The sequence below is a fragment of the Falco naumanni genome, chromosome 5 (assembly GCF_017639655.2).
Source record: "Falco naumanni isolate bFalNau1 chromosome 5, bFalNau1.pat, whole genome shotgun sequence".
NCBI classification, from domain to species: Eukaryota; Metazoa; Chordata; class Aves; order Falconiformes; family Falconidae; genus Falco; species Falco naumanni.
Window position 1 is genome coordinate 49,608,290 of NC_054058.1, and position 25,692 is coordinate 49,633,981.

Here is a 25,692-nt window from a genome sequence, read left to right on the forward strand (position 1 = left end):
AAGTCTTTCCTTCTGAAATGTTCATATTTTATAATGCATTTACAAGAAAAATATACATTAGATGCTACAACTATGCAAAAACTAAAAGTGGCAGAATTTGCTGAAATAATTTCTAATAATTGCGCTGCAAGAAATTACTGTTGAGTGTACCCATATTATTGGAGAGAAATTTTTTTTCCATTTTTTGTGTGTGCCTAGAAATTTAGCAAATAACCTGGTTTAAGAAAAAAAAAAAAGGTAGTTTGGAGATAAAATGTATGCATAAATATAAAGCAGTATCTTTTCCTGAGAGTAAGAATTCAGTTGTGGGGTAAAATCATGCTGCATTGTTTCTGTGTCTAGAGGTATTGTCATAAAAAGCAGATGTTTCTTTGGAATACTCACTGTGGGATACAAATACTATACATGTATATATGTTAATAAGCCAATTTTATTTTTAAATAATTAAATGTATTTATTCTTTAGTGTGGGTAAAATAGTATGTTTCTCAATCTGCTAGTACCAACATGCTGTCTGGATTACAAGTTATGTAGTAAAATGCTTTTGCAGTACTATCAGCAGAATTTCAGAAAGGTTTTTTTGTAGTGATTTTGGGGTTTTTATAATATGTTTTTGTCTTGCAATGTTATTTCTTCCTGTACCTTGAAGAGTCTTTCTTCAATTCAGTATTTATTATTAATTTTGTAGGAGGATATTAAATGTGTTTACAATAGTGTTCATACATTGAGAAAATAGACTATTTGGAAGAGTACATTGAATGGAAAAAAATTTTTCCTCATCCATTGGTGCGACTGTGCAGAACTGCACTGAGCTTAATTTAAACAGCAGGAAAACTTACTATTCTTGCAATGTGTGCTGTTTGCATTTGAGATCTTGATTTAAGAGATAAATTAGTTGTAACAAGCCAGAGAAAACAGTAGTAAACATGGCAGAATGAAAGAAATTCCTTTTATCTCCTCAGTGGTAAGGTGAACGTGAATGGTATGGTAATGTGAAATTCAAATCAATCTGTGAACAATGTACATTTTTACATCAAAGTGTAATGTTTGCTTACATAATAGATATGAAGTCCTGGGTAAGATTTTTTTGTTTCATTAATGAATACCATACACATACAAAAGAATGCAGGGAAAGCTATTTCCCAGTTAGGGAACCAACTGGATTAACTTCTTGAAGAATAAATGAGCTTTTTTTTTTTTCACCCTGAAGGTTTGAATTAATGATTTGTATAAAAAAGCTCACTCAGGCTGTAGTTATTTGCTTTGTCCTATTGCTGCTTGCTGAAATTGCCCCTAAAATTATGTTATTTTAGTAAAGTACCTTCTCTGATTCTTTCAAACAGAAAATTGAACATATTCTTAACATATATTTCAAATGAAAGGGCAACAGTATGGGGATGTAGGTTAGCATATCTCATTTAGAAGGTTTCAGTTTGATAATGGTGTTTTAAAACACTACTAGAAGTGCTAGATTTATTGTGAGAATTAAGCTGCAGGGTTTTATTTTTGATACATTAAAATAAAAAATACGTTCCATTAAAAAGCCGTATTAATCCTTTAACATCATCATAGCCGAGAAAATTTCTGCATTTACATAAATGTGAAATGCATAAAAATAAGCCCTTAGTTTCTATTTTTTAATTACTTTTTTTTTTTTTGGTCTTTGATAAAGCAGGTACAAGGAAATGGCTGGGGTACAGAGATTTTACAGAATCAACTGCGATAAAGATTATAGAACAAATTGTAAGAGTTCTAATCAAGCCAAGTTCAGATGAAGCCAGTGGCAGATTTGGATGAATGACACCAGAAAAATGAGGGATTATTCCTAAAAACATGAATTTTAGTACATTGTATCTGTTATTTGAAGTTGTCCCACTAAAACAACAGCACTGGGTCTATCCATTTGTGTATTTAGACAGATGAGCTTTAACAGTCAATGGCAGTGAAACCGGCTAAAATCACAGTTTGTTTAAAACAAGAAGGGAAATATAGTAATAAATGGAATGAACGTCGTAGTTGTGGATAACAGTACATTCCAGGGGGAAGTAATAACAGGTGGAATTCTGGTTCATCCAAAATGTCATCTTCCCTTCCAATGGTTTCATCCAAGGTGGTTTTCTTGCTCTGAACTAAAAACGTTCACTTTATGTCTGGCTGGGAATAGAACTGACTAAAAGCTGTATGATGAGGAGGATACCCATGGTTTGTACTTCAGAGTGAGAGGCTGGGTGGTGACAGAGTCACAGCGGTCTGCGCTGGAATTTCTCTGTATACCTCAGATTTTCTAGAGTTTGCCTCACGACACATCTGCAGTGGACCCACAATGTGTCTGAAGCCTTCAGGCCTTAGTGTTTTCAGTATTCCCTCATCACTGCAACACCGTTTTTTCACCTTTGCTTTGTTTCTTTCTGTGCAATATCTGCAGTGCTCATGTAGCGCTTGTTTAAGGTGAAATCTATGTTGAAATAACGTCACTGAATTCACTGTAGAAGGGGGCAGAGCTATAGCAAACATTCACATGCAGACCACTAGTCTGTTACAGGGTGTGTTTTTCCCCCCATCATCTTCCAGATCCCGGGTTTCAACACTGCTGGAAAATTACTTTTCTATGTTCATGTTAATATCATGTTGAATACTTTCCATTTCTCTACGTCTGACTTTATGTATATAAAATGTTAAAACATGTAATGCCAACGTTAATGCCTTTAAATATGTGCACACTTTCTTTCCTACTTCCCTTTCCCCTCCGTCTAACAAAACCCAGAAGGTACAATTTATCTGGGATCTTCTCAGTCCCATCACAGTGTTTTGCTTCCACAGCTGCCTGCCCCACTCCTTTGCCCTCTCCTCTCCTCCCCTCGACTCCAAGGTCAGCGAAGTGCCTGCCCTGCCCTCTCTCTGGGTCACTCTGCCACCTCATGGAACACTGACATTATTGTTAATCTTGGTAGGCAGAAGACCGTGCATCCACACCGCTCCGTGCCCTGCTCATGGACAAGGGGAGAAACCCTGGCAGGAGTTACCCATGGTGTGGTGGTGAGCTCCCTGTGTGAGCTCTCAAGGGCAGACACCGTCTCCTTTGCTTTCTCAAGTGCCAGCCGACTAAGTCAGCTGGTAATGAAGGCGACAGGCAGTGAGGTTGTGTCATTGTTCACAGCACGGTGTTGAACAGATGTAGTGCATGTCCCCTCAGGCCATGCCCCATTGTATACTCCCACTTAAAGCTTCACAGTGTCCACAAGAGCCTATATATTCAGGGAAATGGAACTCCACAAGTCAATTAAAAAAAAAAAAAAAAAAAAAGGTAGGGGAAAAAAAGAAGGAAAGTGAAGGCAGCAGGAGAAAAAGGAGACTTGCATGCCAGCCTTCCCTGCTTTATTACTTCATAGAGTTGAGGTGGCCAGCTGCAGCAGGCTGGTTTTATGAAGGTGACAAAGCTAGTTAGCATTTTGTGTATCGTTATGAATTTGAGAGTGGAGGGGAACTAGATATGTTCATATAGAGAAATGATAAAGTCAGAAAATCTTAAAATCGGCAAGTTCTCTCTCACTGCTAGGGCACTAGTCATCTCTACACCTATGGTGCTCAGTAGTATACCTGAGCATGGTGAGCTGGTTGTGGTTGTGTAGCACGAGACTGGTGATACTTGCAAACAAATTGTTTTGCTTCAGTCTCACATCGTTCTGTTGGGAACAGTCACAGTATGATTTAGTGTTGTTTAAAGCAGAGACAGACCTGGTATGAGCAGCTATAATCACCCTGAACATTATTAGTAGAGAGAAAGGCAGGGATATTTCTAAAGTGTAGTAGTGTTTGTACCTGAGCTCTTGGTTCATTTCAGTTTTTAATGGTGGGTGGAGATTGCAAGCTAACATGTAACTCCTTTGATGCAATTAATTAAAATTAAATCAGCAATCATGCTAACTTTTGCCTGTTAAATAGATGTTACATATAGGTGGCCAGTCCCCCACCCCCATGTCCAAAAAATCTACCCAAGACAGCTAGCTCAAGTTTGTACAGTTTGTTCCCTCAGCACTGTTTACCCTCCTTTGTTCATGTACTTGTTAAGGTTTTATGTCTGACAGAATGCCTTAGCCCTCAGTCTCTGGCACTGTCCCTAATCTGAGTGACCTCCTCCCTAACATAACTATTCTGGCATTTCATGCTAATATTAGTGGTTTCTGCTCTACTTCCCGAAGGGAGGAGCTTCCCTGTCTTTGAATCAGATTCTGCTCTTTTGCACAGTATGCTTTTCACAAGAATGTCTCCAGTGTTGTAGAAATACTTCTGGACAGATAGTGCTTTTGGGATTGGCTGTAGGGATGTGAAGAAGGTAATTAACCAGAGTAATCCAGAATGTATTACCTTCTACTAAGCAAGCTCTCAGAGGCCCTTGCTCTGAATTCTGGTGGGTTGAAAAAAACACAAATAAGAAGAAAAAGGAAAAAAAATAATATCCCTTTCATCATGTCTCCTGGGCAAAGAAATTAACATTTCAGGGGGCGTTTCAGCTGAGCATCTCTTTTGCGTATTTACAAGGCACTAACTGTAGTCATTGAACTGGGAGTCTTCACTCAGGATGATGGTGCATATTTCTTCTGCCCACTTGAGTTTTCCTTCTGGTTCTGTTTGCTGTCATAGCAGTCTGATGATTCATGGATATTTTTCTCATAAGTACTGTTTTGCTCTGTTGCAAAACCCTTCAGAGAGAAAGAGATGGGCTGCTTGAAAACCTTAGTCTTGTTGAAGTTCAGTCTCAATTAAATCTTCTGAAAGTGGACTTTATGAGTTACTAGATCATTTGCATGCTTCTAAAAATGTCAAAGTGTAGCATGAAGAGCTGTCCTAAACGTGGGTACCTGTGTTTAACATCCAGGTGCTGTAAAAGTGTTTTTTCTTAATTTGCTTTCTCTCACTCACTCTGAGTGATTTCTAACTCACTGAAAATTTAATAATCAAGCTAAATTCTTTAATCTCCTTTATCACCATATTTAGTGATTTCCTTCAAGCTGAAGGATATCTCTGTAAACCTATGCAAGTTATGTTTTTACTTCCTCCTGTGTAAACCCATAGTCTTCAGCAGATTTACAAAGTTGCACTCAATTCAAGCACTACAACTAAGCCTTTGACAGACTGCGAAGTATGCATGTATGTATAAGAGATGAAGAACATTTGTTCAGGCTGTAATGATTAAAGGACTACTGAAATAAATAGCACTAAACCATTATTTTTATGTTCCATTCCATCTTCTATTCTAAGTGAGGAGGTGAAAAAGTCTGAATCCAGTCAAGAATTCAGGACACCAAAAAGCACTCAAACAAGGCTGAGATGTCCAAGTTTAAATTTGCAATCCAAAAATGCTGTTCAGCTGCTGATTGGACTCTGGAGGCATCTAAACTTGCCGGGCTTATGAGGCTTACCTCCCTGTTTGAGGGCTATCCACTTTTCCTCTGCCAGGTATGTAATCATACCAGCCAAAGCAGTTTATAATTTAATCTGAGCAGCATCTAGAAATTAAGTGCTCCTCTGTTTAAATCCTCAGAAGGGCCAAAACCCAGTATAGGTCCTCAGGGAATACGTAACACAACTGCAAAAGGACAGATCAGCCCTGCTTCAGTGTTTTAAAAATCAGCTCTTAAGTGGCTGCTCACAGAGAACATTTGAGTCTGCAGATCATGACTGAGTTTACAGGCTTACCTGCAGCCCTTAATTAGACATTTGAACTGTGTCCTTAGTTGTGGGGGGTTTTTTCACCCTGCATTTTTGGGCACTTCTAGGATGTGGCACTTGTACTTCTAGAGCAGACAGTTGAAATAAGATTTTGCTGAGTGGAGTTCTTAAGGACCTGCATCCTTGCTTTTTAGCTGTATCCCAGTTCTCATAGTGATTTACCAATGAGCTGCAGTTAGCAGCTATAAAATTTTAATAATATTTGGGGAAGAACAACACTAAAGACTCACAAAAGAAAAGGAAAAATATTTGGAGAGAGGAATTTTTTTTTCTTCAAAAAAAAGCAGAAACAAGTAAATAAGACGAGATCCAGATTGCCTATGCCTTATCAATGTGGAAAAGATTAAAGCTGACTTGGAACCCAGGGGTCTCCTCCTGTCTCCCATTCGATGGGCAAGTGGCTGCTGGAGGGAGGATGTCTTACAGAATTACCCCAAAAACATACCTTCATATATAACCCCACCTGCCCTAACAAACCACTGTTTGGTGTTGACTGTGCTTAGGTAGATCCTGAGCATTCATGCCCTTGTAGGATCCTGCTCCATCCTGGCTGGGCCAGAGGAGTCAACCTTGTGCAGGGCTGCATCGGCTGGGTGGGTGTCAGATGACCTGGTACAAGTGCAGTTCCGTAGCGGTGCAAAATGGGTGGATAATGAAGCTGTTTTGCATTTCTAGTTCAGTAGTTAATACTAAAGTTATGCTGGAAGTGATTGGATCTCATTGTGCCTGGGCTGTGCAGATGCATGGTCAGTACTGATACTTGTGTGAAAGAGCTTCTGTGCTCATGGCAGATGTCTTGGCCATTGCCATGGAGGAGACAAGCAGACAAATACTTCGTTTATTTTTATAGGACCAAGTCTTATGAACAGAAACAAGATTAGCACTGTTTTGTGAGCTACTTCACAATCATTTTCTCCTCTTGCTGTTGATTTACTATTGCAAGTAACAGGATGAATTGGAAGAAAATGTAGGATGTATCATGTTAGATCGGAGAGCTTTTTTAGCCATAATAAACATTAATAGATATGAATGTGTGTTGAAGATACGTATTTTTAGTCAGCAGGTCTAGGTGTGATGGGTCTACCTGTGAGTTCTAGAGTTGCTGGTGGGGGAGATTTCTGGTTTACAGGTTTTCATTTTTAATACGCTCCTTAAGACTGGAAGAAAGCTGGTGTTCTGCCCAGATTCAGAGTAGACAAGCAGATTGAGCAGGGTAAATATAGCCTGATATAAATCACAGTGAACATATGCAAAAAGCTGATTGGGGATTCAGCTGATAGGGAATTAAAGGCCATGAGTAAAATTAATTCTTCTCAACATAGTTTTATGGAAAGTAGGGCTTGTAAAACAAATGATTGACTTGATTTTAATCTTTTAATATTTAATAAAATTACAAGTTTGATAAGATGCTGCTGCTGATTTAGTAGACTTTAAAAAGCATTTGACTTACTGCCATGTGAAACCAATTAATAAAACCATAAATTGAACTATGTAATGAAACAGACCAGACTTCAGTGAATAACAAACCAGCTAGGAGGTCTTAGTATAGGATTGTCAATAAAGGAGTTTCAAGGACTAAGTCATTTTCCCATAGTGGAAGACAGTGGATGAGAGTAGAGAGACTGGAAATTGTGTCTGGGTGGTGGGAAGGAAGGACACCAGTGTGAATGCTGAAGTATGGTCTCAGAGCCAAAAGAGTCATCCTGTGTGTAGGCGCAGTCCAGGAACATGACCAGGCTGATGATTTTTTGCTGTATATAGAACTGCTAAGAATGTTACAAGTGCGGCACAGTTTTACCATCTGCCTTTGTCAAAAAAAGCTTTAAAATGGCTAAATAACATCTAACATTAAGTGCCTGCAGCATCTGAATTGGTGCTGAGGAGTTCTTTGTTGAATTCAAGAGTTCTGTCTCTACAGTTTATTCTTGATCCAGTCTTCTTTATGTGGCTGTCCCCATAGCACATATGATGTAGCCAGAAACAAAGCAACGGGCTTAAGCTTCATAAACAGGAGGTCAGAGAAGACAATTTAGTATTCCTTGATGGTTTAAAATTATATATCTATAGTCAGCTTTGACAAGTGACTAATCTGGAGGAAAGCAGTGTGGTGTTTTCCAGAGTTCTAGAGAATTAGAATAGTTCTAATGTGGTGTATTTTGGAAAGTTTTGAAGGTTATTCCTTTTTTTGTACACGTGTTTACAGCCACCTTAGAACTATGTGTCTTGTGGTAAGTTGATCAAGACCACCTACCTGTAAATAGACCATACCTTGGACAATTTACATCTCATAGGTAAGAGGGGAAAAAGCAAAGCAGTAGGGGTTGAATTGACTACATGATTATTCAAGAGCAGTATTTTGAATAGGACTCAGGTCTTTCAACAGGTACATGGGTGTTTAGTCTATAAAGTCATGCTACCTCCATAAAACTAGCTAGAATAAAGGCAGTATCTAAATAGCATTATTGTTTCTATTAGTACTGTGCCCATGCCATTAAAGTAGTGTAACACAGAGTACATTGTTACCTCTTTCCATGTGAAAGATTTTAAACTAAATAATGGTTTCCAATCAGAGCTTTTAATGTTACCTATTATTGTAAATGCTAGGTAAGCTACAAAAGAAGTGTGAAATTTGAAATCAGTTATTCAAAAGTATTTTAAATCATCTTATTGATAGTTTTATTGTTAGCAGAGTTTTATAAAATGCATAAGCCCTATGAAGATCTGTCATTAAATGATAAGGATATTGCAGTTGTCCTCAAAAGCAAGCATTTTGTGCTCTTTATCTGTTAAAAGTATAAAATAAAATGTGTGTATTATCAACACTTTTATATATACAGCTCAAATCCATTTACTTAATTTGAAATAGCTTTTCATGTTTCTATAGAACTTTATATAAGGCTGCTTTGAAACAAATTTCCTTGAAAACTGTATATTCTTCCTATATTCTAATTATATCAGTCTTCTGCTGTGAGAAGAAGTACAGGTGTTAGACAAATGAAGCAGAGGAAGTTTTTTGCTCAGTAGTAATATTGCTCTCATTTGCAGTGTCTACCTTGTTCCCCGTTAATTTAATCATGACTATATGTAAGAGAATCCATTTTTTTCCCTAAGGGACATGAAATATTCCTGTTGTTCTTCCTTATATTTTTATAACTCTTTCACATTTGTAACATTGACCTTATTTTCAGTTCAAATTCAGAGACCTTTTTGTCTTAAACTGATGTAATTGAGTAGAAATGAGTAATCAGTTGATGCATCAAAACTCCATGGAACAATGTTACATTTGGAAGATAATTTATTTAACTTTGCAGTAGGCTGAATTCCAGTAAATTCCAGTAAATCCAGTAAATGTACCACTTACATCCTGTTAAAGAAATATTACATCTGCAGTTCCAAGGAAATCAAAGTTGCCATGTGCTTATGTTGAAGACAGCTAGAGGAAAAGTGTGTTCCCTCAGTCAGCTGGAGCCTTAATTGATGAAACTTGGACATGTCCATTGAGGGTATGTCTTGTCTGTATTAATAGCCCAATTAGGGATTAGCAGTACTCAGTACTAGTGTAGTATAGTAAAATATACCACATTGTGTGCATTCCACAATTGTGTATACTGCTCAATCGTTAACACTCTCCCTGGCGGATTATGACCTGAGCCAACCGTAATTCTCCCGGACGATGCTTGGACATGATTCAGGGAGTAGCACAGTGCATTGCTAGTATGGAGAATTCCTTCAGAGGGAAAGGATGTAAGCCTAGTGTGTCAGTTTCTTCTCCCAAGTAGCAAGAGATGGGATGAGAGCAAATGGCCTCAAATTGCACCAGGGGAGGTTTAGATTGGCTATTAGGATCAAGCATTGGAAGGACTGCCCAGGGAAGTGGTGGAGTCACCATCCCTGGAAGCGTTTAAAAGATGTGTAGATGTGGCACCTGGGGACTGACTTGGCATTGTTATCTTAATGATTGGACTTCGTGATCTTAAAGGTCTTTTCCAACGTAAGTGATTCTGTGATTCTATGATTCATTTGTTCTTAAGCTCTTAAAAATCAAGAAGGTCCCTGTACCATTTGATTTATAGTGTGAAAAGGAATCTTGGATTCTGCCTCTCAGATGATCCCTTCCATATGCATGCTGTTTCTTCTAGCGAAGAGATCACCGACACCAAACTGTGTTTTGTGCACTTGGCGAATATTCTACCTTAGGCTCACTGGTGCTTTCATTCTTCCAGTCATGTTTTTCTGCAGCTCATCTGTAAAAAGTAGTAATACTTAAAGAAAAGAAAAAAGTGAATGTCTCTCACTTGATACTTTTTCTTTTGTCATACCTAAAAGCCCTCCCTTTGAAATCTGGTATGGTATTTTGTGACAAAATATTATTATACTTCTGCATTCATATTGAAGTTGACTCCTGTTTGCCACACTGTAACCTTTAGTCCATGTTTTTACTCACAATCAGCATCTTGGCAAGAAGCACAGAAGGTAATAGCAAGTGATACTTTGTTATGTACATAAGAAGTATGTAGGTATTTTGTACAAATCAGTGAACAGACTCCTGAATGTGCTGTCAAAATATATGTGTTTTCCTATGAAAAGGGTAGGGCAAGATGTCTGAGTTAGGAGTCTTAAATAAATTATCTGGAGGAAAAGGCAATCTGCTGTATAAATATTGCAAGTTTTGAAATCAAAGCCTTTACACTGATCTGCACTTAGAGCCCTGGCCTTATTTTATAGTAGATAATATTATGTCAAAGCAATGTTTAGTTACACTCAGCAGTTGTTGTATTCATACTAAATTATGTCAGATTTAATCTTGAGTATATTCAACAAGAGCACCCAGTTGTGCTGACAAACCTGAAATAATTTCCCTTTAAATATGTTCTATCACAAACCATTTGGGCACGTTGCCCCTCTGAAGAATGACAAAGTCGGTGTGCAGGCTCAGCTGTATAATTCCTGCTGCCTGTTGAGTTCTCTTATTATATACAAACATCCCAGGAGAAGACTTAATAGGTATCCTACTGAACATTGCAGTAGCAGAGGTGGTCAGTGTGAGGCATTTTCTCAAGGGTATTACTTTACCAATCATTTCAAGTGCACTTGCGTGATTCACCACTGCTTGCATATTTGTTTGTACTTGTTCAAAGGGAAGGGAATTTAATTTTAAAATGCTCTTAAATCACTGCAATACCCATTTTACATGGTGAAAGAACAAGACAAGGAAGTGGATAATCAGGTTCTCAGAGTTTCATGAGGAGAACCGAAATTTGCTCAGAGAAGAAACAATAAAAGTCAAAGTTTGCTTGTAGAATACTTCAAAGAGTATCCCAAAAATTCGGGATCAAACACATTGTACAGAGGAGGGCACCTTGTTAATTGTAATGAGGAGATGACAATAAAGATCAGAAAAACAGTGTGTGAGAACCTAGTTTAACTGGGGAACAGCAGACAGCTGTATGATGGAACCCAACTCTTCTGGGGAGCATTTCATCGCATGAAACACACTGGAGTGCTCTCAGGCACTCTCTGGAGAAGCCTTTCTCCTTCCTCAATGCAGCAGGAGCATAGGGAACTATGCTGGTTCTTTGCAACTTTAACTCCTTGTGAACTTGATAGCATTGAGTTTCACATCCGTAGGCATAGCTGAGGAAGTGCTCTCTTCAAGGGAAAATAATGCTGATCACTGCGATGTTAAGTTTCTGAACCTGAACGGTCTGGCATCTGGAAGTACTTTCTCAGCTGATGTCCATTTACGGTGAATGTGTTGTGTAAACACCATTTGGATTTCTAAGGCTGTGTTCTTCTAGGTCTTTGTTGGTCACCAGTGATGATGACAGGGCTTGCAGGCAGCTTGTTTTTACTCCTTCACCATTCTTCTAAATCGGAGCTTGGTCCTGAGTGCTGTAAAAATAAGGAGGGAGCCAGAGTAATTTTGTTGTGACTACTATGATCTCTTGTGCTTGGTTAAGGGAGAACATCTAGCACATCTCAAAGAACAGATTTCCCTCGAGTTTCATTTCTGCCACCTCTTCATGTAGGAAACGAGAAGGCAGTTTTGATAGTGTGCTGCAGTTAATTAGATTTTGGTTTCAGACTAGAAATGACAAAGTATTTCAATGTTGTGTCTTTTGGGTGGAATCAGAAATCCAGGAATAGAAGCCTAAGTTCCTATACAATACATAAACTAGCACCTCAGCGTGGCAATCCATACAGCTGCTTATTAGCAAGAGTTCCAAAGCAGGGAGAAGCTCAGATACCTAACTCAAAGCTGCAGGAAGATCCCACAGTTTATTTAGCAAATTTGTGGCCAGATATGTATTCATTGAAGTAGGTGCCTAAAATAACTCTTTCCAAGAATTGTGCAGGGTGCTTGAAAGAGAGACTAGGTAGGCATTCAGAGCTTTAATCTCGTAAATCTACTGGAGGCTACGTACTGGTTTTTAACTAGCTGGACTGATGCTCTGTCCTTCTTAGGAGAGCCATTTGTATTTCCATTCAGCAAGGTTATAGGAGTTGTTCACTCGCTTCTGTAGGGAAGCGTTATGATCTAGGTGTCCTAAGAACTTCTGTATCTCTGCTTGGATTTCATTAGAGCACATGGTTTAACTATTATCCCTGAATACTGTATGTAGACTGCTGGTATTTCATAATATTAAGATACTATTCAACTCTCCATAGTATCTACATATTGTTACTGTCTTATTTACCAGGACCCTTGTCTATGTCTACATAACTGTTCCAAGCTACCTAGTCTGATGAAGTTGAACTTCATTCTTCAAGTGTGATTTAGTCAATACAGCCTAAAATCATGATGAGAAAGAAGAGCATATCTGCAAGCAAAGCTTCCTTGGTCCTCTTTCTGTGCCAAATGATTTCTGCATTGGAAGTACCTCTTGACTGTAAGTATTAACCTGCTAAATAAGTGCAGAATAATGGAAGATTAGTATATAATTTCTGTATAGGAAGATGAAGATAACTTCAGCATGAAGCTAAATGTGGAGTGTGTTTGCTCACTTCAGTCAGGACATTATGATTATGAATATTTACACTAATTCACTGAAAATTAAAAAAACCCTGCATGTAAAATGACTTACATTGTTCACTTGAGAAGGGTTAACTTATGTTTCTCATGAATACTCACACTTCAGTGTACCTTGATTGACTATTTGGTGAAAATAAAGAAGGGCAGAGAAGCCTAGTTACATGCTAATTATTTGTGAACTTAAGATCATATTGACAATTTGCTGAAAACCCCAGGACAATTCTTAGCTGCTCTGAGCAGTCACCCTTACCTTCATGTAAGAAGTTTCCAGTTCTTCTGGAACTTCAGTTACGAGTTCTAGTAAAAGATTCAAATACTTTGATCCGGGAGAGTAAGTTAGGCTCTTACATTTCCTGAGCAGTGCCTGGAAACAGTTAAGTACCTAACTTTAAGTTAAAAGCTTGTGTGCTGAGTAGGGAACTCCAGCATCAAACAGTGAGGAAGCATCTGGAAGAAGGGAAATCCCATGATCTGAAATTCTGTTTTAGCGGGGAACCTTGAAGGTAGCGCTCCATGCTGAAAAGGAAACAATGGTAGCTGTTGTGTTTTATAGCCCTAATAGCTGTTTTTATGAAATTATTCATGCTTCAGGTTGTTATTTACTTCTTAGGATAAGCATGATCACATTTTCAAAATCCAGTGAACCGTGTTGCACCTCACAGTGACTATTCATTTGTTAAACTGATTACCAGAGAAGAGAATATTAGAGCTGGTGTTAAATTGGTGGATTAATACATCAGTAAATTTGCCTACAATTCTAATTCGCACGGCTTTCTTTACACCCATGTTTTTGATATGTTCCTACCTTCCATAAATGCATGATTTTCTTTAATCATTGACATAAGTTGCAACTGCTTTGGTGTTTTTTTCTCCATGCATATTTACAAGCTTCTCAAACCAATGACCTGTATTTCTGTAACAAGATCAATATATCTGTATCACAGCAGACTTGGTGTGTATGCCTTTAGAGCAATAGTGTAGCTTAAAGAGGGCTTTAAAAATCCTTTTCTAAACTTAAGTTCTCTCTAAATGTTTGTACAGGCTAGAAATAGTGTTTTAAACCCATCTTGTAGTTTAGGAACTAATGTAAATTGTGCACCACTATTATCTTTTGTATAGAGCATCAGTAGGCAAAAATGAGTAGCCCTTTTAGATGCATCATGTTTAACTCTCAATTAACTTGTCTCCTACTGCATAATGTTTAATAACTTTGTTAAGTCTGATGAAGTTCCATACTTCAGTTTTTAGCCAAAAAACGTGTTAATCAAAATTACATCTATAATGATGTTATTGCTTTCATAAATAATTATTAGAATGGGCTGTGGGAAAGCACCACAAGGGAAGGACTTGTGTTTTCTGTGGGTCTTCCCTACATGGCCCCTACAGAGACCTGGTGGTGAGAACATACTTGATTAGCTGAACCTTTAGGTTTCATCCAGGTAAACAGTTCCTGTGCTCATCAGTGCCTCAGAGTAGGGTGACTATGTAAGCTGACCAAAAGAAGTCTGACTTGCTTTAAAATGTTATTGATGGGAAGACCTCTATGCAAAGTATTTGAAGTAAGCAATAAAGATGTGACAACTAAGATGATTTTTTTTTTGGTTTAGTTATTTTTCAGACCAAAAGGGATTGCATGTCTGTTGAGTAGGATTAGGTGCCTTCGTCTTTGCAAGAATTTTAGCCTGAAGCATTCTCTTTGTTCTTGCATATGATCATATGGGTGGATTGATTTTGACTGCATCATGAGGGCAGTGCACTCCATTAATTCTGATTTGCTGTCTCTCAGTATCAGTGTTTTGTGGCCCTTGCAAGGCCAAAATTACATACCATGGTTGCCCTTAAAAAGTCAACACTTAAAAAAAGTTTCTCACACCGCAGACTTTGAGATGAATGTACTAATGTCTGACACAGTGGAAATCATGGCTGGAATTTCAGGCATCACTGCATGGGTTACAATACTAAATGTCTTAAATGTTTTCTTTTTAATGGTGACCAATGTGCTTGTCAGAGCTACTTATCTTCCCTCTCAAAAATGCTAATTTTCTTTTAACTAACAAATGTTTCTCTTTAATCTCCATTTGTCCATTCAACTGCTGATTCTGATGGGGGAATAAAAGCAAAACTTCTAGAAGAATGTAAGTTCCTGTCCACAAGAATTAGGCTGTGTGCTGCTGAAAATTTATACTGATTGTGTTGCAAATAGAATTTGCAGTCCAAAAATGTGTGACATTTGGTTAATAATTTCGTTTGCTGTAGCTAGATGTTTTGTGCATGCAGTGTTCAGAAAATACTACTGTACATAAATCAGTGTTCTGATATTTTGAACAAATTAATTGTGTGATTTTTGGTTGTGTGCTATCTGAACATTAAAATCTTTACTCAATATCAGCATGAGCAATCTTTCATTACTACTTTCAGGAGTAAATATATTTGATAAAAAATAAATTCATTGGAATATATATACTTATAAACTATTTTACATGTCTGAGTTGGAGATACTTTTATATCCTTAAAAAAACAGCTGATATTTAAGTAGACCTCATCTTCTGTGGGCTCTCCTAACTCAGCGCTAGTGTCATGGTTAATTTAATAAGTTTTAAGTGCAGTGCATAGTACAGGAGTGGAGACTTCAGGTTTTTGATGTACATCAGGTGGAATATCCTGTATGTTGGGCAGTGTTCATGTCACGTCCCTTTTCAGAGTGTGCTTGCTTTTCCCAAGTAAGCATCTGACGTGTACTGGAGAACTGCCTCTGAGAGGGAATAGGACTGTCTTCAAAGAGCCACTCTAAGGAAATACAGAAAACGTCATCATTATGTAAAAGTGTTGCCTTCCTCTTTCAAGCACTCTCTGCAGTGAGAAAGAGGAGCAAAACCCAGCTCTGCACGGCCTGTTCTGCTTAGCTGCTGTATCTCATTAGGGTTCCATGATCTGGTTTTTTTTCCTGGCTATTTCTTGTGGGTAGGGCTTTACAGACAGCTACATCTTTCTGTGCTTCAGAATACTTAATGCATAATGGTAGGGAAGACTTAAAATAAAAATCCCAGTTCTACAATTTTAACTGGCTAGAGAGATGCGTGAGAACACTTCTCTCATGATTGAAATGTTTTGCCTAAGTGGATAGAAATAACCCCAAAGTACTAGCAAAGTGTGTTGCTGGACAATTTACAACATTTAAGACAAGAATGTTCACTTGGTTCCTTTAGATGTCACTAAACTATAAACAGATTAATCATCTTTAGGAAGAGAGCTTTCTCAGTGTCAATACCATAACCGGGTTGTGGGTTTTTTTTAAATGCAAAAATAAGCATAGATAATGCTGACAGTATGTAAGTTACTTTAAATAGGTAGGCAGCAACCACTTTGTTAGGTGAATAAATTTGGTTTTGTGCTGCTTATTCTAGAGTACTTGATACATCATAGATGTTAAATGTTTTTTTCTCCTGGGGAAATTCACAAGATTGACTACATTTTTGCTGTTTTTTTTAAGGAGAATCAGTACTACTTTTTCCTGCACGTTCACTCTTTAGAAATTAGTTACCATTTTTGTCATTTTTTACAGTGTCTTATAACACATTTTTTACTCCTGAAAAGTAGCTTCTAAAAGCATGCTTTGTAGATTAATTCAATACGTTGAATGTAATAAATGTCTCAAAAGTTCACACCCATAGAGAATTTGGAAATACATAAAATTTTTAGAAACACAAAACAATGTATTTTTTTTTCCTTCTGCGTGGTAAAAAGCATTTTGTGTGGATCTATGTCTCACAATTCCTCATTCAGGATATATTGAACTTAGAATTCTGTGTCCTTTGATTTTGTGAAAATCTGTTGAAATATGATGTATAGAAATGATTGATATTCATTAAACATTTTGGCCAAAGTCTTCATCTGCTGTAAATCAGCATAGCTCAGTTGGAAGTTGCTATAGCTACGCTGATTTACAGGAGTAGAGGGCTTTCAGCCTCCTAATACAAAGTATACTTGAATCCTGCTTTTCTGTTGATGATTTGATTGCTAATTGCAATTCTGCTTTCTGTGCTTACAAAACTGTTTCCCTGGTACTTTGAAAATACTGTTAAATTATTCTGTTTCTTATATTCCATAATGAAGTGTCACAACCTCCTACAATAACGCAGCAATCTCCAAAAGATTACATTGTTGACCCTCGAGAGAATATTGTAATACAGTGTGAAGCAAAAGGAAAGCCACCTCCTAGGTTAGTAGCATTTTGTTCTGCTTTTGTTGGCCTAACAGTGTAGGAAAACTAGGAGAAAATAACGTAAACTAACAAGTGTATGCATATGTATCTGCTTGCACACACAGAAACATGCATACGCTTCTACCTTTGTAATTTAAACAGCTAACAGATAGTGATATAAATTTGACTCTTCTCATACTTGTTTGAACTTTTCTGTAGTCTTCAAGGAACTGTAGTATTTTTTTTTCTCCTCAAAGCTCATACAATAAAATAATACTTGATTATTACAAGAGCAGATAGGTAACTGCCCATGGAAGGCACCAGGAGGCATGCCCATACTATGCACTGGATCACATTCCAGATTTAGGCAGTTTCTAAGAAGAGTGGGCATTGAATAAATACAGAGTAAATTAAAATTTAATATTTTGTAGATCATTCCATTTTACAAGGCCCATCTTGAAATACATAAGCATTTGGCCAGAAGTTATGTAATGTGTATCAGTTTTAATGATCAGTATCCATGATTTACCAAGTGTATTTAATAGCCTTAAGATTTGGGTTTGGCAGAAATGGTAGCCCTGGGTATAGGTCAGATTCCCAATCATTTTTCATTTTAAGGCCCTATTCAAATATCTTAAAATATGTGAAAAGTACTCATTTCAAGATGCTGAGCTACTACTGGAAACAGCAGTAGCTATGATACATTCTGGCATTGCTAGTAACTGCTTCTGATTTCAGAGACTATGAAGAGAAATGTGCATCTCTGCTCTCAGTAGTGTTTATCCTACAACTTACTAGTGAGGTCAGTCTATGATTGTTCATTCAGACACACACAGAGGTCATTAAATGTACTTCTGAATAATGACTTTTTCTACATTATTCCTTCTGGTTGCCTTGGGATCATGGTCATTATCATGCTGGGCAGCAGAATGGAGAAGATGGGAGATTACCATTACACAGCCATAAAGCTGCTGTGTTTGCTAACATTTTAATTTAGGAGGCACAGTGCTGTTGTCAAGAGTCTGGGCGTTGACCTGGAGAATCAGATGATCATCAGGCGCAATGTGCACAACGTACTGCTTCTGCAGATGTTTCTCTTGAACACCTTTTTGGGTTAGATTTACCTGGAAGAACAAGAGCACTGTCCGTGAGACTTAGATATATCTGAGTCATGTGCCAGGGCTCTCTACTGTACAGCCTCATCTTCCCCATCAAGCCTGTGTCTCACTTTGTTCCCCTGCTACACAGGATTTAAATGCAGAATTTTCTAATGAGTTTTATAAGCTTGTGCTTAGTTTTGCTTAGGCATCCGAATAATTTATTTCAATAGTTACTCTGGTCCATCAGTCTTAATGACCTCCAAATGCATATTGCAGCTTGAGCTGCTTCGGAGCTCTGAATTTGAAGATGAACTTTTTCAGCCTGGAGCGTGAATGGTTTATTAAACCAGGATGACTTCTTACTGGTGAGAGCAGTTGCATAAAGGTTTATGGATGTGCTGCTACCTAGAGCTTGAGCAGCAAAGATTCTGACTTTCATGTGTATCAAATTCAGGGGTTTGTACCACATTTGCCACCTCTTATCTGAGGCTGTATTACAATCCCCTGTATCCTTCAGCGTTATTTGGTAGCAGAGGATTACAGAAACCCCATGTTCTCCTGCTTCATCTGCAAGGCCGTAAGAAAGAAATTCATTATTAGTTCACTGTGCACACTAGTCCTCCCCAAAATGCTATGGTGCTGGCCAAGTCCAGTACTGCTGGCCAGGTCCAGTTCTGCTCTCCACCACTACAGAGTGCAACTAGCATGTCCAGTCCTGCTCTCCTGCTGCAGGTCAGCGCATGATTTGAGTGACTTAGAACTTAAAGTTTTTCCAGTACCATGTAAGTTTATACTTTTAGGAAGCATTCTAACCCATAATCATATATAGTGTTTATGTTTAAGATTATGAAGCTGAAATGTAACAAGTGCAAAAACTGCTGTTCACAGCATTTGAACCTGTGAGTGCTCAGCACTTCATAAGTGTTGATCTAGCTCTCAGTAATTGTACTTTTGACCATTAACAAAGCATAAGTAAGAAACTGGGTGTTCACGGTAGTATAGGTCACAGATGGACTCTCTGCTTTTTTACTTTTTTTAATGAGTTCTAATATCCTTCATTTTTAGTGACTACTTTTCAAAACATCTCTTGCTTTGAGTAACACCAGTGTAAATTTACTAGTTTAATTATGGGCTATCAGACTGCAAAATTTCATTTAAAGAGTCGTGGTTGTTTGCATTAAAGTAGTGAAAATAACCTCACCATGCAGTCTTTAATTCACTTGCTTAACTTTAAAATGGCCAAACCAATTAAAATAAATGGTCTCCTGCTGGGACCTGAGATGACACATTTCAGCCCAGAGCAAGTTTTTAAAGGCAGGTTTATAAACCCTTTCAACAGTAGGCTTTATAATGGAAATCCTAATGCAGCTTTAGCAATATCAGTTCTCACAGATGTTACTGTATCATCTTTGGTGGAAAGCAAATCAGTTCTTTTCATTATATGATTAACTTCAGAATCTTGTAATGTAATTTTAAAAAAAAAAATATTGACTTTGAAATGGCTCCTGTTAACAAGTTCTGCCAAGGCTTTTATCTTAAAGTATTGCCAGATTTCTTATATTAAAAAAGTGCTCTATTCCTTTATTAGTTAATTTAGTTTGGGAACAAGTCTTACTTGTCTGCTAAAGAAAAAACACCATGTATTTTTGAAAATTACTTTTTTCTTCTTTCTCTCCATACAATCTACAAAAGGCAACTGAAGAAGAAACTTTTCTTTCTGTTTTTATTATTTTAGTTTCTCCTGGACACGCAATGGAACTCATTTTGATATAGATAAAGATGCACAGGTAACAATGAAACCAAATTCAGGGACCCTTGTCATAAATATTATGAATGGTGGGAAGGCAGAAGCATATGAAGGGGTATACCAGTGTACAGCAAGGAATGAACGAGGAGCAGCCATTTCCAACAATATTGTTATAAGGCCCTCTAGTAAGTGAAGCTCTTAATGTTTGTAAATGTGAAACACTTCAGTTTGCTTATTTTCTTATTAATGTTTTGCTTCTTTTTTCCTGTCTTAAAAATTTAATCATCAAACTGATCATGTTAGAAGTTGTTGTATAGCTTCTGATACTCAAATTTAATGCATTGCATGTTCTCTCCATTATTCCTTAGAAAATTCAATAACCAAAATGCTTTCCTGATGTTATTTTGGTACGTCTGGGTCATGTTTAAAATTGGGGTTTATATGTGACGCTACAATTAGAATAAACTGTTTAAAACCTTAATGCCCATCATGGATGAGGACAATTTTTATTTTCTTTCTGATTCATGTATTTGATAGTTTTTATAATAGCTTTAATACAGAACAGATTGGGACTAAAAAGAAGATAAAGCTAAAAGATTTTGATTTGCTCTTTCTGCAGCTTTTCGTGTGATTTTAATCTCAGATCAGTTTCTCAAGCTTCTAATTTTTAAATATTCTGTTCTCATAAGTTTTGAGTGTATAATGCTGTTTCAGGAAGGTCTACCTTTTTTTTTTTTCTGATTTAGTGCATCAGGGTTTTTTTTCTTTCTTTCATTATCATATTTAAAACTTTGCAAGATTTTTTACAGAAACTTCAGTGAGTAGCCAAAGTAATTTGCATCAGTTTATTATAATTTCAGCAAATCATTGCTGCACAAAATGTTTTAAAGAAAACCTAGTTTTCTTCCAAGAAAATAAAAAAAAATTACAAAAATTAAATCTTTAGGAAACTTGATAGGACTTAACATTCTGATGCATGTTTTTCTGGAATATTATGTGCATTTCTTTAAATTGTGGAGTTTTTTTCAATCCATAGTTTGTATGTGTGTTAAAATTACTTTGTATAGGATCTCCTTTGTGGACGAAAGAAAAACTAGAACCAAATCAGGTTCGAGAAGGTGATTCACTAGTACTACACTGCAGACCTCCTGTTGGCTTACCACCACCTATAATATTTTGGATGGATAATGGTGAGTTAGCTTTTTATGCAGAATTAATTTACTTTTTTCAGGTTTTTTACATAGCTGATCGTTGCTTACCAGGACCACAGATGGTGGAGTTTCCCTCTAAGTTAAAATTCAGAGAATTTCCATTTCTGTAGAAATGAAGAAACAAGCAGACATGCAGCCCAAAAGCATGAAGCCAAAAGCAGCTGGAGATCTTAATGTAAGCTGTAGATTAACCCATTGTGGAAGAATGGGAAGACAAGGGAGTTCAAGAGGAAAAGCAGAAAAATATCTATATATTTACAAACCCACAAACAGCGTAATTGAGTGAACATGGAGTCTGCAGGTCATAATGCTGGAGTGTGTATTATAATTGAGATAAATGTGTTCTTGTTTTCCCTTAGCTTTCCAAAGGCTGCCTCAAAGTGAAAGAGTTTCCCAAGGTCTAAATGGAGACCTTTATTTTTCTAATGTACAACCAGAAGACACCCGGGAGGACTATATTTGCTATGCAAGATTTAATCATACACAAACTATACAGCAGAAGCAACCCATTTCTGTAAAAGTCTTTTCAAGTAGGTATTGCATTACCTAATTATGTAGTTACACAATATTTATCTAGAATTCTCAAGTTATTTGCCAAAGTTAAGTAGTTTTACGATAGAGAATTTTGTCATTTTAATTCTGAATAAGAAATGTCGTTACTGTATAAACTTAAAATGTAATCTCCAGTTTTCCTGATATACAATTAATTTTAAATGCTGTCATTTTTTCCCCTTTATAAGGCTTTGTCTTTGAAAAAATGTTTTGTAAGATTTGAAATATTGCAGAAATACAGTGTAAAAAATAATGGTTTTCAGGTGCTTTTCATGTCCAAGAGTATCAAGTTATTATGATTACTGTAACTATTGAAACAAATTAATCAATCATTTGATTAACTCGCCGTGGCCATATCATCACCTTTTGATTCCCAGTATTTTGATTTATCCCTTTTGTATGCATTCTTCATGATATTCTGTTTATTTCAGTGGATTCATTGAATGACACTATAGCTGCTAATTTGAGTGACACTGATATTTATGGTGGTGAGTTACACTGGTCCCCACTGATACTCCCTGTTTCACAGTAGCATTTAGTTAACTAACTTCACATCCATGGCTACTTAACATTTTGCTCCTTTTTCAGTTTCTAATGAAGGTATTATTAGTGCTGGTGATAATACATACTTCAGAAAGAGACTACAGTGTGATCCCTTCAAATATTTAACGTTTCAATGTTCTTGTAGCATATGGCTCATAAAAAATATAAAGTCTTACAATAAATAAGTCCTTCCACACTGGGGCAGATTTTAAAAATTGTCTCTTTGATGGCTTCTATACTGTGTTGTTTTTTTATATTCTTCCTCCAATTTATTTAATAGTTTGATATGTTCATTATCACTAGGACTATTCAATATTACATGCTGCATAATAAATAACAAAAACTAAGCATTTAACAGATGCCCTTCACATTTAATAGCTTATTGAATGTACCATTCATTTTAACATACTTAATAAGTGTAAAGCTGTAATTAATTAAAATCTAAATACTTTAATACTATCTGTATAAATAACTTTGTAGGGGAAAAATCAGTTTTGTTTGTCTGGTGTTTAAGCTGATCTTTACATTAATCTATGTTGAATGGTCTTTTGTATATGGTAAATTAAATCCTCCTGAATAGGTGTATGTGTGTTTAGCGAGTGTGACTTTGGAGCAACACTGATACTGTACCACTTGAGCTTCTAGACTTTCCACTTGATATTGTGTGAGATGGAAAATACATGAAATTTATTCTAATTTTGTCTTTTTCCTTGTCGTATTAAACCATATTTGTACATATTAAACCATAATTTATGGGAATTTAAAATAAATCAAGGGGCACAGATTATTTTAATTTTCTGCATAAAAATATGGTGTCATTCAGGAACAGACAAGAAATAGGTGCCTGAACACAGAATGATATGTTAGCTTCGATTAGTGAGGAAAACACCAGTCAGTTGGCTCACAGCTCAGAAATAGTAGAGGTAATTCTTCTGAATTTTCATAGTCTTGCAGAATGCATTAGCAGTCGTTAGCACTGCTGAAACTGGGTGGATTAGTTACTGCCTGTGACTGTCAACTGTATTCTTGTTTCTAGACTGTGCTTTTCTCCCAACTTTATGTTGTTTCTGTACTAGTTTTTAAGGAATTCATAGGACATACTGTATTAAAACTATGTTAATCTGTCAGTAAATCCTATACCCTGATAAACAAGAAGTTATGTTTCTGCTCGCATTTTTTAAATATGTGGTAATTTAATGATTCAGACTGATACTGCACTTCAGAGCAATTTATTCCTTACTTAAAAACTGCTGTAAAAAAGCATTATTTACAGAAAGCACTCTATTATTACAGAAAGCACTCTTATTCTGTCTTCCACGAAGGCACATGAAATACCACAATACTTCAAAAGTCAGCAGAGTATAGTGTCAGACATATGTCTTATATTTATAGCTGCCTTTTTACTGTGATTATTTCTTGTGGGTTAATCAGTGGTTCTTTATTACCAGACTGGGGGAACAGACTGAATTAGTTAAATGTATGGTAAGAGGAGAGTACAAGGCTTAACTTCTGAAAAGACATCCCACATTGCGTAGAAAATACTGAACAATGCATATTGCAAAGTGGAGTGTACCTTGTATCTCCTTGGTTTATGTTTCTGAATACACTAACTTTGCTTTATTTGTGTTGTAATGGAAGCCCAGAATTTTTTGGTAACTTTCAGTTTTGCACCATGACTCCCAACAGTGACCTCTTACTCCCCATAATAGTTCTGCTGAAGTGAATAGGGGCTGCTTAGGATTAAGGCTGCATAGTTGCCTATTAAAAACTATGTGTCAATTGCTTCTGTCTTTAATAATAACATGTTTCATGTATGTGTTCAAAATTACAGCATTTAACAGGTTGAGATATGTCTGTCAAAAACCTAATTTGTTGAGCTGTATATTTAGTTCTGTCTTTTAATTATTACTTATAATTAATTAATTATAAATTATATATATATAATTATATAAATAATTAATTATAAAAATAATTATTTTTAATTAAATGGCCAATGTGGAGCGAAATCTCTGTCTGAAAAGTGAGAATGGTTCTATGCATTTGATCAGTATTAAAATTTTAAACTTTTTTTTTTTCTTGTTCCAGCGAAGCCAGTTACAGAAAGACAGCCAGTTCTTCTAACACCAACAGGTAGCACAAGTACCAAAGTGGAACTCAGAGGAAATGTGCTTTTGTTGGAGTGCATTGCAGCAGGATTGTGAGTTACTTCTTAGACAGTGTTTTTCTAAATAAAAATACTGAAACAGAGGGAGACATTTCAGAGATGCTTAAAACATTATGACTATGTAAGCTTACGTATATCAAAGAAATAAAAATGGAAATTAGAAAGAGCTTTTTTAAGGAAGTCCACCATTTACTTGGGTATCAGCAGATTTTAAAACTGACTATGAACCTAAGTATGGCCTCTGCCTTCTCATATCCGCAAATCCTATGCAAAGGATTCAGGTTGTACCATCGGGGTTTTTTTAAGGACACAAGCAAGAAATGCCATATGGTAAACTCGGACACACATCTACAGAATTGAACTCAGGAATCAAGCCTCCATTTTTTTCCTGAATTTACAATCATTAGATTCTCATATTATATAAAAAGAGCTAAGAATCCACTCGTCTAAGCTTTAAAAGCTGCTTACGTATGCTAATAATTACTTAGTAGATCAGCTAGGTGGGAGTTGTTAGAACATACGTTCAGCTCCTTGCATCCAATTTCTCATTGTAATTGAATTTAATTGGTACTTGTTTCTTCGATGTAATGCAAGTTTGCTCCTGCTGGTTATTATGCAAGTAGAAAATGACTAAAGAGCAATTTAACTTCATAAATTAGTTTGATTAGTCAGTTTCATTCTCAGGAAGAAATCTGAGAATAGATTAGTTGGTGAAGGAATGGAAAATCTTTACTATTTCAGGAACTGTAAACATATTTACAGTGCACGAAAGCATATAATGCAGAGTTCTCTGAGATAGCCATGAGGAAAGCCAAAAATGGCAAATAATGCAGCACAGCATCATGCACGCGTGTTCACTTGCATAAGCTTCACAGGACACATTCATGTGCAACTTGACACACACGTCAGTGCCGTGTTTTCTGTCTCGGCTGTGATCTGCTCAGGTGTCTGCATCAGCCGCACTAGCAAAAACACACCTGAGAGTGTGAGTAGCATCAGCCTGGGTAATCTTCATCTGCAATACAGTTACATATTGTTTTGACAACCTGCAATAAAAGTATTCAGCAATGCAAACCCCAGTAAAATGGCTGGATAAAAATGCGGAAAAATTATACATTATATGGCTTTGTGTCTTTAGCTGTCATGTATTTTTTTTAAAAAAATATAATTCAGTGAGGGAGGCTTAAATAGTTGTCCACAAAGGGTCAGATTCAGATTTTGTTTAAAACAATTATTCCTAATCACTGATACTGTAATTAAAAGTCAACTTTGCTAGGTGTCTCTGTTATAAAATATGTGATATTAGACTGCTAAGGGAATATTTGCCTTGAGTCATTACTATTTGAGAGAAGACGTTCTACTTGGTAAGCAACACCTTGTAATTTCTTGTAATTTTAAAAGTGTATCTCCAT

The 25,692-nt window shown here is 36.6% G+C and overlaps 1 protein-coding gene across 42 annotated transcripts in view; it reads left to right on the forward strand.

Annotated features, from left to right (window-relative positions):
• Window positions 1–25,692, forward strand: part of NRCAM (neuronal cell adhesion molecule) — a 163,924-nt gene that overhangs the window by 79,693 nt on the left and 58,539 nt on the right. For 19 of the 42 annotated variants that reach the window (XM_040596014.1, XM_040595993.1, XM_040595998.1 and 16 more), the window contains 8 exons: window positions 12,431–12,619; window positions 14,880–14,897; window positions 16,876–16,981; window positions 19,799–19,995; window positions 20,878–21,000; window positions 21,381–21,551; window positions 22,005–22,061; window positions 24,202–24,313. In XM_040596014.1, the coding sequence (XP_040451948.1) occupies window positions 12,529–12,619; window positions 14,880–14,897; window positions 16,876–16,981; window positions 19,799–19,995; window positions 20,878–21,000; window positions 21,381–21,551; window positions 22,005–22,061; window positions 24,202–24,313 (875 nt within the window). In that variant the 5' untranslated portion in view covers window positions 12,431–12,528. Of the gene's footprint in view, window positions 1–12,430; window positions 12,620–14,879; window positions 14,898–16,875; window positions 16,982–19,798; window positions 19,996–20,877; window positions 21,001–21,380; window positions 21,552–22,004; window positions 22,062–24,201; window positions 24,314–25,692 lie in introns of those variants that run through there. The other 23 variants (XM_040596002.1, XM_040596036.1, XM_040596008.1 and 20 more) reach the window with 7 other exon arrangements.